The sequence below is a fragment of the Archocentrus centrarchus genome, chromosome 19 (genome assembly GCF_007364275.1).
Source record: "Archocentrus centrarchus isolate MPI-CPG fArcCen1 chromosome 19, fArcCen1, whole genome shotgun sequence".
Taxonomy (NCBI): domain Eukaryota; kingdom Metazoa; phylum Chordata; class Actinopteri; order Cichliformes; family Cichlidae; genus Archocentrus; species Archocentrus centrarchus.
This window is the reverse complement of record NC_044364.1, coordinates 2127762-2145452: the sequence shown is the minus strand read 5'-3', so window position 1 is coordinate 2145452 and position 17691 is coordinate 2127762. Positions and strand designations below refer to the sequence as shown.

The following is a 17691-nucleotide window of genomic DNA, read 5'->3' as shown; positions in this document are numbered from 1 at the left end:
GGAATAACGGTGGCATTTCTGTTGTTTAGATTTGTCCCTGGCTGAAGAGGATGTGTCGTGTTACAGCAAAGTTGCCAAATTCCTCCTGGCATGTTTCACGCGAATCCCCACCAGAACCTGTCAGGCTCTTCTGCAGCAGGTCAGGAGTGGGTGATGAAAGATGCATCTCATGTCTTCTTCAGAAGGCTCTCGGTGAAGTCGAAATGATATATCTGAAATGTTAGAATTGCTTAACTGAAATCAAGTTGGTGTTTTGATTAGTTTGTGCACTCTGGGCACAACATGAGCGCTTAATCCTCTGTAGTGTTCCTGGATATCGATGCTGGCGCTGTATTGATGATTCCAGTGAACAGCTTTCAGCAAACACAAAGGCAACATGCGACAGCATTTCAGTGTGTCCTGGAGCAGATGAGTGGGCAGCTTTAGCCTGTGTATTTAGTTTGTTCACCTAAATTACTGAAGAGGAGGTTGTTATCATTCAGTTGTCATGCCAACCATAGCCTTAGATTCAGCAGCTTTTTGGCTGGTTGTTCATCTCAGAGCTAAAACTCTGTGAAGCTGTCTGTACCATCATTATTTTTTTTTAGCTTTGCAACAATTGGTACACAGTGTATACATGTAACAAATATCTATCAAGTTGTGCTGAGCATTTCTGATTTTTAAACAGGATGTTTGTTATTTCAGGTGTTTTTGGAGCCTTTCGCTCGGGTTCTGGGCCAGGCCAAATCTAAACAGGTCCTGATGACCGTGGCTCAGTCGGACCCGAGGCACACGAACTGCCTGCATCGGCTGGGCATCCTCCTGGGCGTCACAGACTGGGTCAAAGACTACCAGAAAAAGCTGGACCCCCAACACAGCCGAAACTATAACCCATACTCAGTACCTGTGGACCAGGTCAAGGTCAGAGCACAAGTCAGGAAAAATATAAATGCAGTACTTACACTGGACTGGATGCGTCATTTTTGTAGCTGATACATATCAGCACCAAAGCAACATCAGTCCACGAATGTATGTGCTTTGATTTTACAGCATGCTCTAAACAAAGAAACAGAAGTGCTAGGTGATAGCTGAGATGCTAACATAAGCAGTAATAGTAGGAGAATAACCTCTACAACAACTTTATCAACAGGAAAACCAAGAACAGTAACATATAAGAGCAGGTCCCAAAACACTGCTGCCATGACAAAGCAGCATTTTCAGATGCTGAGCTGTTTTTTAATCATTTATTAACCAGCAGATGGAACTCTCAAGATTTAGAATTGAACTAGAGTAGCATGCTTAAAAGCAGCAATGTCATCTACTGTTGTAATTATATAGGGATGAATTGATGCTCAGCAGCATATTTCTATGATTTTGAGGGAAATCCCGTCTTATCTTTAATTTTATGTCTTCAGTCTCATCTGACAGATTCTGAGTGCAGCAGTCTGTCAGCTCTCAACATGAGTGAAGATGAGTTTCCTGAGGATAATATCATGGACAGCAGCTTTGAGTCCTCCCAGCTCTCCCAGAGCCTGAATCAAGGTGAGTGAACGTGACGCTGCGCTGCTGTTTTCATACTGTGATTTATAATATAACTGTTATTTTACCAAATGTGTTCTTTTAAGTTAATGGTGAGCAAGACATAGAGATTGAGGAGGAAGAGGATGAAGAGCAGCTGTATGAGTTGGCCTCGCTGCCTAACGGAGAGATATCGGACATCAGCAGCGAAGCCGAAGGAGGGCAGGGCGAGGAACAGCTCAGGATGTCCGATGGAGAAGAAAAGGACGGTGACGGCTGTGAGTCAGAGGACACGTCCCAAAGAGCCGTCATTGAAGACATCAGGTTTGTCGCCTTTATGCAGAATTGCTCTGTCCAGTTAAGGGTCGTGATTTGGTTGTGGCTGCTCTGTCACTGGTCTCCTCTCATTCTCCGACAGGAAAAGTGAGTTTGGCATCGGGGTGGAACTGACAGCTGAAGGCCAGAAACTGATGCAGGTCCACCAGGATAGACTGGGCCGCAGCTTAGACCGCCTCTCCACCGAGCTCTACAGCAAGGACACACACTTTGTCCTGGAGCTCATTCAGGTAAAAGCCTGAAAGTTTATGACAAATTCAGCTCAGTTATTATGAAACTTATTGTAGTTACAGTGCTGTTTCTTAGTTTTTGGCATATTTGTCACCCTAATATTAGTCAGAGATAATCTGAGTAAATACAAAATGGAGTTTTCAAATGATGATTTCATTCATCCAAACCTTCCTGCCATGTGTGAAACAGTAACTTTAAGTTCACTTTGAGGCCTGATTACTGCAAACCTGCTGAGTGAAGAGATCCCTTAAATCAAACCTGTCTGACAAAGTGAAGCAGGCTGACAGATCTCAAAAAGCAGCACATCGTGCTACAATCTACAGAACGAGCTGAGAAACAAAGTCACTGACATCCATCAGTCTGCAAAGGTTCAGTGCAAACCTCAGTTAAGGTCAGAGTTCACGATTCAATAAGAAAGAGAGAGTGGGAGAGTGCATCATTGCTCCGCCCACAAACAACACAAAGGCTCGTCTCACATTTGGCAAAAACATCTCGATGATCCCGAAAACTTTTGGGAAAATATTCTGTGGACCGACGAGACAAAAGTTGAACTTTCTGGAACGTTTGCGTCACTGCGCTGAAATAAAACGATTCTGCAGAGAACAGAGGACCAAAATTCCTCCACGGCGATGTGAAAAACTCAAGTTAGCAAAAACACATTGTAGTTCTTGCTGCCAAAGGTTATTAGGTTTAGGGGGCAATTACTTTTTCACACAGGGCCAGAAAGGTTTGGATAAACCATCATTTTAAAACTGCGTTTTGTATTTACTCAGGTTATCCTAAAATTAGTTTGATGATCTGAAACGTGGCAAATATCCAAAAAAAAAAAAAAAGCAGCTTGATTGTACTTGGGACTGAAAATCTCTGAATCTAAAAATCTTTGTTTTTATTTGAATTCTTCCTGAATTCTTTGTTTTCCTTTCTTTCAGAATGCCGACGACAACAGTTACCCACCGGAGCACGGCGTCGTTCCAGCGCTCGCCTTTGTGGTGGAGAGAGACTGCGTCACTGTCCTCAACAATGAGACCGGCTTCCAGGAGAAGAACATTAGAGCCATTTGTGATGTAGGCCGCAGCACTAAGGGCAAACACAAATATGGATACATTGGTACTTACATTTGCACCTGTTTGGCTGCTCCATCTTTATAAATAAATTTTTGGGGGTTTTGCGTGTGGTGTACGGGACCTTTAACACCACACACAAAAATGATGTTTGGTTGTCTGAATTCTTGCAGGACAAAAGGGCATCGGCTTCAAGTCAGTGTTTAAGGTCACAGACTGTCCTGAGATTCATTCCAACGGCTTCCACCTGCGCTTTGACAAGAACTGTGGCCCCATGGGATACATCCTCCCCCACTGGACCGAGGATAAGAGGCTTCTGGATGTACAGCTGACGGACATAAACCAGCACAGGTTGGACGACTTATTGATCCCAGCACCCTGAAAGTCAATTAGCCAAATTGAATTTATCTGTTATTGATTTCATTATTTACACCTCTAAGACCCCATAAGGTCGTCGGCCTGAATTTCTGTGTTTCTGGAGAGAAACTCATGTATAAAACTTAAACTTACCCTCAGTTATGTTTGTCAGATCAAAAGTAACAAAGTGCGTTTGCGTCGTTGTGGCTCAGTAGTTCGTGCGGCTCTTGGCAGTTTTCACTGATCATCACTGAAATGAACTGACTGCATCTGTGTGTGTACATTGGCACGTTGTCAGCAGATCACCAGCTAAACTTTCCTCTGCCTTTCTGCAAGCGTAGCCTCAGTGCTCAGGGAATCAGACCCTCTTCACTGTAAAATAAATAGTTGTATTCCCAGGTGTTTATTGTCACTATGTAGACAGTTTACTTTGACTGTGGGATAAGCCTGTTGCTCATATTAGACCCACGGTGCATTTGTTGTCTTCTTCTTCTCTTTTCAGCTGGACCACTAAGATCAGCCTCCCACTTCGGTCTGAGTGTCATCAGACCAGAAACCTGTTTCATGACGTGCACCCGTCGCTGCTGCTCTTCCTGCACCGCCTGCGCTCCATCACCATCTACAGTCAGGTAGGTCATTTCTGCACGTCTGTGTTTTTGCAGTCAGTCTCAGTTGTGAATATAAACCAGCATAAATGGATTTAGTAGAAGTCACCTTATTTCTACTGTGTTTATTGTTCCCGTGTGCAGAGCGAAAAGCGTCACGTGAAAATGACTCGTAAAGATCTCAGTCACAACGTTCTGGAGGTGGAACACACGGAGGGTACTGAGCGCTGGCTCGTGGTCAAAACCACACTGAAGCACACAACTAAGAAGGTGATACACACAAGCTGACTCCCACAACTCAGCCTGTTCGGGCACACGTATCATGTTTGGATTTCAGAACAATAAGTCGCCATCTGTTCCAATATTCTCTCCTTCCTGGGGCATAAATAAAATCCACTTTGTTTCTCTGATGTGCTCCTGCAGATCTGTCCATCGTTCTGCTTCTCAGATGTCTTTCCTCAGGCTTTCATCAGACTTGGTGGAAACCCATTCATTAGATAGTGTTTTCATACACTCGGGCAGATAAACACCACCAAACTGATTTTAGTGATCCGTCAGGCTGAAGTGGTTCTGTAATACTGCCTGCTTTTACTTCTTCAACTGTCTTCCTCCTTTGATTCCCCAGAGGCAGCATCCTGTTACCTGCAGTTATGAAGGAGAATGAACAAAGCTGAGTGACAGAGGATATTTGAGACATCCTGTGCTCCTGTTTAGTTTTCCAGTAGCCTCACTGTTCCTCTTACAAACCCATTTCTTTAAGAAGTCAGCCTGTTGGCAAGTTGTTGGCTCTGTTCTGACATCGGTCTGTCCCTCCTTCAGATCAAAGAGGATGTCGAGTCGACCGAGATCGCTCTGGCTTTCCAGCTTGGCGGCGACTCCGCGGGAACCAACGTTGTGTGCCAGCCGCAGAAGCAGCCCGTCTTCGCTTACCTGCCCCTTCGCAGTTTTGGCTTCCGCTTTATCATCCAAGGTGACGAGAGCAGTCAATTCACGGACGCTGTTTGTTGAAGAAGCGCATTAACTGATGCCCGTTTCCTGTTTAGGCGACTTTGACATCCCTTCTTCTCGTGAGGACGTTGACAGAGACAGCTCCTGGAACCAGTGGCTTCGGTCTGAAATAGCGCAGCTCTTTCTCCAGGCCATGGACGTCTTCACGGTAAGACATATCTGCAGGAATGGGGAGAAATAACAACATAAAATATTGAGATGATCAGCAGAATGCAGCAAATAGAAACGGAAGAAATTTGTGTGCCTATTCATGTTTGATACATGAAACAAATTCTTAGCCTTGAGGTTTATGAAACCTGATAAGAATATGTCAATTTGGTATATCTCGGGAAATTATGGGTCCCACTTTAATATAAGTCTATTTCCAATAAAAGCCGGGTTCTTTATGTAGCTGAGGTAACTGAAGAAAGAGTCCAGAACTTATTAATATTAGATCTCACAAACTGAGATCTTGGTTGTGTGTCTCCATCTTTTAGTTCATGTTTCATCTTCTCGCTGTTCCAGGATCACCCAGAGTTCAAGGGGCTGAAGGGCCTGTGCCAGTTCCTGCAGTTTATCCCCCTGCCTGATGAGATTTTGGACTTCTTCAAACCTGTTGCCGGGCAGATTATTCAGCTGCTCAAGGGGAAGGCCTTCCTGCCTACACTCAGCTCAGGTGTTACTCATACGTACAGTTTGTGCAATTGAAAAAAACTTACAAACATGCTGTAGTTTGAAAACACTGTAACCCTGTAAATATTCCTCTCGCTGCTTTCGTTCCCAGATGGAAAGATTGTGTACAAACTGCCCTCCCAAGTGGCCGTCTGTCAGGACACCGTGATCCGCGACGTGATTGGTGGGGACGAGTTGGAAAAGCATCTCTCGCTGTCCTATCTGCATCCAGGTCTGATCCCTGCACCGCCCGCCTCCCTGCTCACTCACCTGGGAGTGCGATACCTGCGGGGATCGGATGTTACCACAGTGACCACAGCCATGGCCAAGGAGCTGATGACAGTGGGAGGTATCCAGTCAGGTGTGTGCAGAGTAACACTGGTATGTGGGCTCACAGTGAAAACCCAGCAGGGTCCAGGATCAAAGGGATATTTCAGTAATTAGTTATGATGCTGTGTAGTTCATCATATTGTCGTTACAATTACTGGGAAAAAGGGAAAAATCAAGGTCGGATCAAATCAAGGTGACAATCATAGAAAAACTATCCATGCATGTTGATAATGAAACATTTGTAAAAAAAACTCACCTGTTCTTAAATTTAAACACTAAACAGTGAAATTATTCAAGTATTTTAAATCTTCATTTATAAATTTTGTTTTCATTCAGTAGAAACTAACAGATCATCTCTCTGCAGCTTTGACTCAATTCTGTGTGATGGCCAGTCTAAACACCAGACCGTGTCTTACTTTCAGATGAGGGTCTGCGTCAGCTAGCCAGGCTGCTGGTCTGTAACTTCCGAGCTCTGGAGCACGGATACGGAGAGGCAGATTCCATCCTGCAAACCCTCAGAGAGCTATCCATAATCCCTCTAGCTGATGGACGTGTGGTGGCACTAAGTGGGGAGGGAGTGTTCTTCCCAATGGAAGAAAACAAGACCAAGAAGAAGAAAGCTCAGGCTCAGACAGGTAATTTCTAACTTTTAAACTCCATTAGTGGCAAAGGTAATGGCTGAGAGGCTTAGAAGCTGCATGTGTGAAATGTGATTAGTGATTAAATTGCAAACTGAGATCTTGGTTATTTGTTTCCATCTGAATTTACTTTGGCTTTGCTTTAAGTCAGAAAATAAATAGGAGAAACTTTGGGGATGAAGAGTGAAGCATGCATAAGTCCCAACAGCTGCAGTTCCTCCAATGGCCACTAGAGGCTGCTCCAAAAGCAGGGCAGCTCCCATACACTCCCATTTTAAAACGCCCAACAGCACTTGGCGTCTCTGTAGTTAATTTCACCCTCTCTAACAACTGTTAGGTATTTTTTTAAGGTCTCATAACACTTATTCATTTGGATACCATTGAGGCTTAAAGTAAAGGGTGTGCCACGTGTGCCAATACAGACTACAGAACACTGTAGCCGATTGGTTAACACTGCTAATTTGAGCTAATCTTCACATTGTTTGTAGTATTTTTATTGAAACTGTCTGACAACAATAAACAGCATGTTGTGAAATGTGGAGTCCATAAAAAAAGGGTGATGTTACTTTGGTGCTGATACAGGCGGGTGTAGCTGCTAGCTGTGTACAGAGCGCTAACGCAGCGGACTCATTTCTTATTTATTCAGCTTTCAGTTTGTGAAATTCTGGTATTTTATTTATATACTAGCACAAATTAGCAGGATAGCCTGTGAGTGCACTGTGTTAAATTTGCTAGCCCATCACCCTCATATCCAAATATAGTCACTGCTAGCTCCTAAAAACAGTATGATTCTGGCCACAAATGCAATAGGCTGAAAAAGTAACAAGTGACCTCACAAAGGTGATATCCATCTCATGTATTACAAATTCCAACCTATGGAATAAACAGAATCATAAATCAAAAAGCTTAAAAAACAAAAACACAGCTTCATTATTATCTTCTTTATATTTTACCACGTGTCCACAGGGTGCGTGTGTATGTATTTGTATCCATTCTGTGACTATGTTTAAGTGTGTACACATTTAAAGTAAAACTGCTGTGTATTTTTAATACTGTGTAAAGTTTTTTGTGGTGTTCTCACATCAAGTGAACAGCTGAAATCTGAACACTGCAGTATTGCAAAAAAAAAAAAAAGTACACAGTGTACAGCTGCAAGAATTGGAGTCAGCAGCAGAGCCTGTGTTTTTTCTGCTTTGGTGCAGATAATTGCTCTGCACCTGCAAAGAGTTTATAGATGCGCGTGTGATGATTGGGCTGTGCTAAATCAACCGCGACTAAAGCAGCAAACAGGAGCTGGAGAAAGGAAAAGCTAAACAGGACACTTTCACAGGCTTTCTAAAAATGCGACAAAGGGAACAAAACAAAAACACACGAATAGATAAATATGTATCACCTTGCGGATGGTGAGAAGTGCACATGTAAAACTCTCCGTCTGTGCGCACAAACCTCAGCCAGGAAATACTTGCAAAAGCTGGAAATTGTTACGGTGCTTCATAAACGAAGTAAAAAATAGCACATTGCATTTGAATCGAGACGCTCCTGCAAACAGACACAGACTGTAGAGCAGATTCAAACTTTCTTTTCTGATGTCTGAGTAGTTACAGAAATGGTAAAACTGTGAACCCTCTAAAAGGTTAAAAGGATCTGCGTCAGTAGCTTTGTCTGCTGTTCTCGAAGGCAGCGGACTCAGACGTTAAGGGCGGCCGAGTAGGTGTGCGACAAACCTGTGCGCTTTCTGCAGATGAAGATGACCCCTTTCTAAGAATAAGCAGGCACACAGCCGCTCGGGTGGCTGAGGAACGGCGCCCGTGTTATGTTCTGCGTCATCATATTTGAAAACAGTACCCAAAGCAGACGTTTAGAATGGCAAGCATGAATAATTGATTTTCACTCTTTGATGTAAGCGTCCTGCCGCTGCAGCTCGCTGCCTTTAATAAATGTGTAGTCTGAGTGGTTTTAGTGTCTCTGAGGAGCCAGAGTGCTCGTGTTTCACCCTCCCTCTGCGCTCTTTATCGTCCTCTGGATTCTGGTTTCAAGTAGACACAAATCTTTACTTTTCTTACAGTGAAACTGGTTGTTTTCTTTATATGTGTGAGTCAGTGAATTGTTTAGTCTGTAAGATGTGAAAAAAGGAGGGATAATTATGAGGTGTGATCATAAAGCTCCAATGTTGCCTTCATGGGGGGTCTCTTTGGGCAGCGCTGCACCTCTTGGTGCTGCTGCTATTTTTAGATCACCCCCCCCTATGAGACCGGCATAGACCACTTCAGGGCAGCCCGGTGGTATCTGACGACCGGAGGGGTCGGGGTCCCCCCCGGCTAACGGACGAGTGTTTGCAGCTCTGATAGCAAAGTGATAAAATTCTCTAGAACCCTGCACATGTTTTTGTGTCTGAAGTGTGTGCTGGATGTGCTCTAGGGTGTCAAAATGATGTGGTTATTTTTGCAGTTGTGCTTGTCGAATTCATATTTGTAAGATTTTTGATTTTAAAGTGCAAAATTTTGAGAGGAGAGCGTTTAAAAGAATAGCAATGAAGGACTTTCTAAGGTTTGAACTGGGAGGTTTATTGGGAAATGCTTTAAGGCCAAAAAAAAAATCTAAAATAATTGTCTAACTCTTTTCCACCAGGTATTTATTTGGAATGGCACTTCTAGATGGTGCAGTTGTTAACGAGGTTGTAAACGGTGCCTAAGCTTTGGGCGTTAACCTGTCTGCTGTGGGTCGACTGCTTCATGTAAGAGCAGCACAGACTCACTGGTGTACACAAATAAACTAAACCTGGCAGTTCTTTGTGTATGACAACAATAAAGCTCGAGAAACTCTACGCTATGGAAAAACATGATTTTGAGATTATAACTGTAAGGCTTCCATAAGGATACAAGGCTTTTGTCACTGAAAACAGTGAATGTTGGGCAAGTCGAGGACGATTAATATAAGAAATCTTTACTCAGGCTGGTTTCCGGGTCAGTGGGTGTAGATCAAATCTGCCTCTGTGCAGCACAAACCTCAGGCCCTGGTGAAAGGCGAGGTGAACAGGGATGGGTGTGATGGCTTTGGAGAGACAGCTAAGTTAAACACAGTGTTCCTCTGAAATATTGAGCAGCACAGACATCAGTGGGGAGCCGTTCCTTCTGATGCCAGCCTTAAAAGGAAGAAAAGTAGGTCACTGGAGGGTTTTTTTTTTTTTTTTTTTTTTTTTTTACTGTGTTTTATTGTAGTATTATCTTAAAAATCAAGACAGTGTGTGAGTAATTCATTCTATTTTTGTATTTCCCAAATCAAGGACTAGTTGCCAGCACAGAAAACCATCTTCCACATAACACTTTGCTACAACAGCAGCTCCAAGCGAGTCTCTGATGGGGAGTCTGTTATGAAATGAACTGGAGAGACACTTTTTAGAGTTTAATGAAAATGTTCAGTCAAAAGAACTCCTCAGTTTTAAACATAGTGGTTGTTATATAACCTGCAGTCCTGTAACACTGTAACAACAAATAGGGTCTATGGAGCATGCAGTAGGTTTTGTTTTTGTGGTTATAATTTGGTGGTATTAATCGAACCGGTCCTTTCACAGGACCGCTGTCTGCGTTGTACAAGGATGTCAGCGTGGTTCACCCCTCCCTGCTGAGCTGTTTGGAGCCTCTGGAAAGTCAGCAGGTCCGTGAGCTGCTCAGAAGACTCGGGGTTCATGAACTAGAGCCTCAGGAGCTGCTGGAGCAGCACATCTACCCTTCAATAAGGAGCAACAAATGGAAGGTAACGAAAACTGAACAGTACACAGCTGTATCACAAAAATGATTAGTGGTTATGATTTCATGTTTTTCGTCATTGAATTTGCCGTAATGTTCTTCCTTCTTTCTCTTCTTTCATTGTTTTCCTTCTTCAACGAAGTCGAAGCCTCAGTCTGTGGTTGTGAGTTACTTGGTTTTCATCAAGCAGCATTCCTCCTCCAGCCAGGAGTACTCGGATACCGCAGTACCTGTCCTCACCTCCAGGGGTCTGCTGTGCCCGGCCAGCGAGAAGGTGCATTTCTCTGAGGAGTACGGAAACATCAACCTGCCACAGAAACTGCCTGGTAGGGAGAATCCCACAGTTTTTAATACTGACACACAGAAACACACACTGAAAAAAAAAGAAAACATGAATGATTTTAATCTCACAATTATTTTAGGGTTTGGCTCCGTTGTTAAAGAAAGTGTGACTTGACTGGGAATTATGAGCGTAGTGGTTTGTTGTTGTGTAAGGCACAGTGTGTACTAAAGACAGAAAGAGAGGCTGAATTTGTACAGAAACAGCTTCACGTTCTCCTGTCAGGCACAGCGTTAGTTGAGGCAGGCTGGAAGCTCAGCTAGGCAGCTATTACAGTCTGTGCTGACTGAGCTGCTATAGAGTTGCTCCACATCTGTAAGCCACTTTGCAACCCAACTTCACCCCAAATCATCCTTATCGTAATCTGTCCGACTTAATCAGCATCATATCTGTTGTCAGTGATACCTGCTCTCTTCTCTGCTGGGGTCTTGATACTGCTCTCCATGCTGCTGGGACAAGAGGTCCTTAAACAGAGTTATGCCACCAAAAGCATTTTTATAGTGTCCTAAGATCCCAATAACAAAGGCTGCACATGTTAGAGGTACACTAAGTGTCATAGACATACATCGTATAAAAAAGGTAAACTTAGCTTCTGAGTCTGGAAAATGCAGAAAATTCTGTGTGTATGGCTGTGACCTCTGACCTTTCTTCTGATGAGTTTATGGCCTCATTCACTAATTTTAGGTTTTATTAAATGCGTTTTCTAAATTATGGTCCAGATATTTACGTTACGACTGAGACGTTGGTCTTTAATTTCCAATATTAAAAAAACACTTTCTTGTGAAACTGTTGATAAATCTGTAGCTGCCTGCTGATGTCATCATACAGTATCTGCCATTCAGCCGAGGGCAGTAAGACTGACCGGTCACTGTGGAGTCAGTTATTGTAATTATGGATAAATCTACACATCATTTTCTTGATTCATCTCCAGGAGCTGACGGGGGATACCTTCATATTTTGATTTCTCAGTTCAACCTTCCAAAATCCAAGGACATTCTGAAATTGTATTTTTTAAGTTAATTAAGTAATTCATGCTCCCCTGAAGCCTTGGCTCTTTTCATAAACTTCTTCCTTTTGGCCAAAAGTGATGCAGTAGATCAGTTACAGTAACTCTGCACCTTGTTTGCATGACTGAATAACTCCTATTAATGATTACATTTTATCAGGTTCAGCATTTCTCTTGTTGTTCCTTCTGTAAACCTTCATCTTGCCGCCTGTGGTCTTTCCCTTTCCCCAGGCTATGACTGGACCTTGCTGAGTCCCTGCTATGTGGAGACAGATGGTGATGTGGCAGGATGGAGGGAGCTGTTCAGCAAACTGGGAGTCAGAGACGGTCTCATCATCTGCAAACAAAGACAAACTTTCACTGCTACAGAACTGGTGAGAAGGAGATTCTTGAACCGTTACCTCAGTTAGAGAGGACTCACACACAGCTCACACCGCATTGATCCGATCAGATTGGCAACAAAAGATTAGACAAAGGTCACGACAGCCCTGCGTGTAAGCACAGATGATAAAAGGCTGTGGATGTGTTTTGTAAGAGCAAAATATTTAGTGGTTGCGTGGACACCTGAGGAAGACCAGAATCCATGTCTGCATCTGTGACTCATCACCATGAATAAGGTAGTGATCAAAGGACGGAGAGACTAACGATTATGGGCCGCACCAGGACGAGAAAGATCAATAGCTGCTTTGAGGATAAGAAGAAAACCAGGTGGCTGATGGGAGGTGTCACTCACACACAGCTGAAGCTGTGCAGCTCACACATTCCTGACGCCTGTTTTCCACTGAGCCGCAGCTTCTGTGGAGAGTACGAGGATCTGTGATGATACCATCGGTCATCGTGTGACTGATGCTGGAAACATCATTCCCATTTAAAAATACAGTAATGGGTCCTCTTATTGGCATTGTTTGTCATTTTACTGTTAACCATGTTAATGCAACATCAGGCTTTTCTTAGCTGTGGTTTAGCAGCTGTTCTACAGCTTTTGGTTGTGCCGTGTGTCGCTCATCAGCAGTAGGTTTTCTCCACTTGTTGTGGGATTGTGGATGTGTAAATGCAACGAATCAAACAGCTACTAACCGGTCCTTGTGTGTTTTTGTCAGTTGAACAGTCAGGATAAAAAATTATTCACAACAGTTTTGTTGATTAACCCTTTTAGGCCATTTATCAAGCAAAGAAGCAGAAAGAAAGTCTGATTACTGTACGCATATTTTATACAGTTCAGTCAGGACCACTGAAGGCAAAAGAAGATATTATTCAGTCTATTCAGAATTATTAGCTGCCCTATGAAAGTGCTCTAGTGCTCTTTGGGTTGGATGAGCAGCACCTCTGTGGCCAAAGAGCTCTATTCTGATCTCATCTGAGTGAAGGAGGCACTTCCAGTCTGCAGAATCTTTCTCCGGGTTGTCCTCAGCATACTTCAGTCTGGCCTGAAGGTGTCTCTTCTGCAGAAGTGGAGTTTTTCTTGGTCTGCACCCTTGCAGTCTCTTCCTGTGCAGAGTTCTAGTGATCGTCTTCTTTGAGACTGCGATACCAGACTTGGCTAAGTTGTTCATTAGTCTTTTGGCAGCTGTTCTGGAGTCTTTAGACATCTCTCACTAGTTTTCTTCACAGAGTCTTTGACATCTTTTGCTTCCTGCCTCTGCCAGGCTTCTTCTGTACTGTGTGGCTCTCTTTGAATTACTTGATGATACTTTTCACTCCAGTTCTTGGCACTTGGAAACTTCGTACATCCATCTCCTGCTTTGTGAGCATCAACAGTTCTTTTTCTCAAGTCTAAACTGATTTCTCAAGTGACAGCTCAAACCCTTGCTGAAGATTTTATACTGTGTGTAAACTGGAAGATGGAAAGACTATGGCATGATTAAACCAAGCGGGTTTTGGACCAATCAGAAGGAAGAGAACATTAAAAATAGCTCTGGCTTTGTGTGAGCCGCCAGAGATCAGTGTTCATTGGATGTGATCAAATTTCCTGCTTCTAGTTTGGTTTCTGGCTTTGGTGGGAAACCAGGACTGAGACGGTCTGTAGAACACTGCAGTCAGACTGACTTCAGATGGATTTGAACGCTTGGATGAAATGTTGTAATTAACGGTAAAACACTCATACTCCTCCTCCAGGCCTCCAGTCCCTGGTCAGTTGAAAGTGCATCATGGCGCCAAGTCCCCGGGGAGGGCTATGTGCTCGATGACTACCCCTGTGAGGAGTTTCACGCCCTGGCCACAGCTGAGCTGCCTGGCTCCCTCCTGTTGCGGCAGAGAATGGCTTTGCTGGAGCTGCTGGAGGCCAACTGGGAAACTGGGTAACAGTCACACCACAAAACACTCACTGAACATGTTCCTGTGGAATGTTTTTACAGGGAATTTTGTCCCATTTTAGGAAATTAATGGCCAGAGCTAATGGCTATGTTAATGGCTTTGAGATTAGTCAGCATCAGGTAGTAATTCCTATTGTTTCTACTGTGGCCATTTAGTGATTACTGTGCTAAAGTGCAGACATTGTTTGGCGTCCATCCATCCATTTTCTTCCACTTATCCAGTGTGGGGTCACGGGGGGTGGAGAGACCCCACAGAGATTCAGGGAGAACATGCAGACTTCACACAGAAAGGCCCCAGGCTCAAAACCAGGGCCTTCAAGATCATTTAGTCCCAGTCAAAAAAGCAGTGACACACCAGGCTTTTGTTTGGGTTTGACCTCACCGGAGGCATCACATATTCATAATCTGGATTTAGGTGCTTTTAGTGCAGCCCCATCTCATGAGTTCCTGTTATACTTCTGTGTGAGTAGACAACAGTAGTTTAGGTAAGGAGGTCACCCAAACTCATGCCAGTGAGCAGTGCACAGCTGAATTATGTCTCATCTAGCCTTTCCTACTAGCTGCTGCTTTACATCATATTTGATGAATAATTAAAGGATCCTAAAATCGTTTTTGCATGTTAGAACTCATTTATCATTTACACTTTGCATGGCTGCCAACCACTGCCCTGCAGGCTTTAGATTACAGCTATTCATTATGCTTGCCTGTGTGTCTAACTCTGCTTTTTCTCTTTTGTTTGAATTATCAGCAGCTGACTTTATGGTTGTAGTGCTTGCAGTGTTTAGATATTGTAGGTGTGGCTCCTGAAAAGCTCTGATGCATCACACTGGTGCCATTTGTAATTGTAGTTTCAGTTTCCCAACAGCGACCCTTGAAAAACAGACTAAATCACATAAAAATGTCTCTAATCGGGTTAACGATGAGTCTTTAAATGGCAAATACAGAATGAGTAAAAGAAAAAAAAAACACTAATGAAGTACTAACGTGCTAATGTGCTAGTGAGAGTCTGTGACAGCATTGCATAAGACTGACACTGGGAAAGAATGTGTGTATTTTTTCCCATGTGTTTCTCTAAACAGAGCTCACACACGTGATTTTATTTATTTGTTTATTTTTATTACTGCCATCCATTGCACTGATCGGGTTGGCTTAAGAATTTATCAGTACATTCATATCGCACATGCTGCCGAGGGATGAATACTCTGCAGGAGAATGTAGGTCACACACTTAGGTTACTTTTCTGAGTCGTTAGAGCAGCTGTACAGGTTGTCATCCATGCACTGTAATGACCCTCTGACACTGTAATAACCCAGTAATAACCCAGTAATGACCCTGTGATGCTGTAATAACCCTGTAATGACCCTGTATATAAACAGTCACACTTCTCTTTCTTTCAGACATTGCTACTCTCAGTACCTCACAGCCCAGGTGATTGACAGCGATGGGCAACCAGTCAAAAGCACCAAGTCCTCCTTCTACCACTTCTTGGGTCGTCTTGAATGGGTGCCGGCCTACCGCCCACAGCAGGGAGACGAGCAGGAAAGGAAGTATCTCTGTCCAAGCTCCGTCTACCTGTCGTCACCTGAAGTCACCAACCTGCTGGGGACCCACGTCTACTATGTGAACATTGGCTCCAGCGAGTTCAGCAGAAAACTTGGTAAAAATGTGCCTTTTATGGTGGAGATTACTTGTTTCCATTGTTATTGGTTATCTTATAATGGAGTCAGTTACATGCTAAACAGTTGGGCTGTAACTGTGTTCCTGCTCTTGTAGGGATGAGAGAAACCATCTCAGTGGATGTTGTGATTAACTACCTGAAGGAGTGGTGTGTCAAACCAAAGGAAGATGCCGAGGAGCAGAGACTCCCCGAGGATGAGTCAGAAAGGGCACAATTCACTTCCACAGTTCAGCACATCCACAATGTCTACACCTACCTGCAACAAAACTGTCCCCAGAGCAGCCTGAAGGAGCTCTTCCAGCATACACCTGCTGTATTCATAGAGTACAACAGGTACGGCATCATCATTTTCAGCATACCTTTTCAGATTAATCTCAATACACTGGAAAGCCACAAACAGAGCTTTGTTTCCTCAGGCATAATGATAACTGGTGCTCTGGACGCTTCTACCACCTGAAAGAAGTCTGCTGGAATGACCCAACGCGCATGTTCCAGCGCTACAAAGAGCTCACTCGCAGACCAGACAGCCCCATCCAGGAGCCCAAAGTCCTGTTACCTTTCTACAATCCACTGGAAGGCATGAAGGACTTCTTCCTCAGAGTAAGCTGCCCTGTTAAATCTAATCCACACAAATGCTTAGTGAGGCCTTTTCTCCACAGACAGTTGTTTAGATCATATATATATATATATATATATATATATATATATATATATATATATATATATATATATATATATATATATATATATATATATACTGTGCTGCAGTGTGAGCTCTCTGATCCTCACACAAAGGTCGTTTACTAGAACTGGAAACTAGTGGTGTAGTCAAGACCACCTAACCCGAGACCGAGACAAGACCAAGACTTTTAGGGTCCGAGACCAAGACCGGGGGGGGGGGGGGGGGGGGCGAGACCGAGACAAGACCAAGACCAGCGCCTGACACTACATGACACAATAAAATGTGAAACATGATCACAATCACTTCTCAAATTGATCTCAAAGATCCGCATTCCCATAAAATCATCCTGATATTAAACACTCACAGCTCAAATAAATATAACCATCTTTATTTAATACTCCTGGGTGACTTCCATCATTTATCACAGAATGTAAAACAATTATTCATAGTTCATCACAATAGTCTTAACTTTTCTCTGCCTTTCATAAACTATGCATAAAGTTGTGTTGTTTTTAAACCAACAACCTTTGTAAAAATGGGTGCTTTTTCAAAACCACATAGCTAAATGTGTAAAACTGAAAAAAATGGCAAACACTCATCAACAGTAAGAACTAAAGCCTTTAATCTTATACAGATTAAAGCTGCAGGATGTAACTTTTATAAAAAATCTGGTTTTTACATATTTATTAAAACTGTCACCATGTCAGACAGTATGAGACCGATAATCTGCGAAAAATATGGAGCTCCTCCACCTCCTCCCTGAACCGCTCCCAGTCAAAAACAACCAGTCAGAGCCAGGAGGAGGGTCTTAGCACTGTCAATCACTCCTGGTGTATGCTGCTCAATGTAGTTGTGTGCAACACTTCATAATTTGGTATCGATCCTATGCCACAGGGCCATTATCACCGATACTGATACCAATACTTTTTAATAATTATGAAGAATTTCCATGAAGTTTAACTGGTTTGAGATTTTTTTCCTTTGGATCATTAATTAGTTAAAACCCAGGATTGAATTGGGCAAAGTTTATATGTAAGTAGAAAATACTTTATCAAAATAAAAGTTATTGTTCTGAAACAATAGAACAAAACAATTTTCCCCATACATTGATGTCTGGAATTTTTTTTCATAAATTTCATAAATTTAATAAAAAATGTTCCTTCATTCACTAATTTTCTACAAATTTAAATTTGATTTAAATGTTTCATAGCAA

General features: G+C 43.0%; 1 protein-coding gene across 6 annotated transcripts in view; it reads left to right on the top strand.

The window, feature by feature from the left end:
• The window catches only part of LOC115798049 (protein NO VEIN), a 49163-nt gene that overhangs the window by 14451 nt on the left and 17021 nt on the right, over positions 1-17691 (top strand). For all 6 annotated transcript variants that reach the window (XM_030754727.1, XM_030754726.1, XM_030754725.1 and 3 more), the window contains 21 exons: positions 30-139; positions 685-900; positions 1395-1521; positions 1605-1821; positions 1916-2063; positions 2994-3171; positions 3299-3476; positions 3985-4111; positions 4232-4357; positions 4907-5057; positions 5131-5243; positions 5600-5750; positions 5859-6107; positions 6499-6711; positions 10286-10467; positions 10603-10786; positions 12038-12180; positions 13922-14103; positions 15516-15775; positions 15892-16129; positions 16213-16396. In XM_030754727.1, the coding sequence (XP_030610587.1) occupies positions 30-139; positions 685-900; positions 1395-1521; positions 1605-1821; positions 1916-2063; positions 2994-3171; positions 3299-3476; positions 3985-4111; positions 4232-4357; positions 4907-5057; positions 5131-5243; positions 5600-5750; positions 5859-6107; positions 6499-6711; positions 10286-10467; positions 10603-10786; positions 12038-12180; positions 13922-14103; positions 15516-15775; positions 15892-16129; positions 16213-16396 (3677 nt within the window). The remainder of the gene's footprint in view (positions 1-29; positions 140-684; positions 901-1394; positions 1522-1604; positions 1822-1915; positions 2064-2993; positions 3172-3298; positions 3477-3984; positions 4112-4231; positions 4358-4906; positions 5058-5130; positions 5244-5599; positions 5751-5858; positions 6108-6498; positions 6712-10285; positions 10468-10602; positions 10787-12037; positions 12181-13921; positions 14104-15515; positions 15776-15891; positions 16130-16212; positions 16397-17691) is intronic.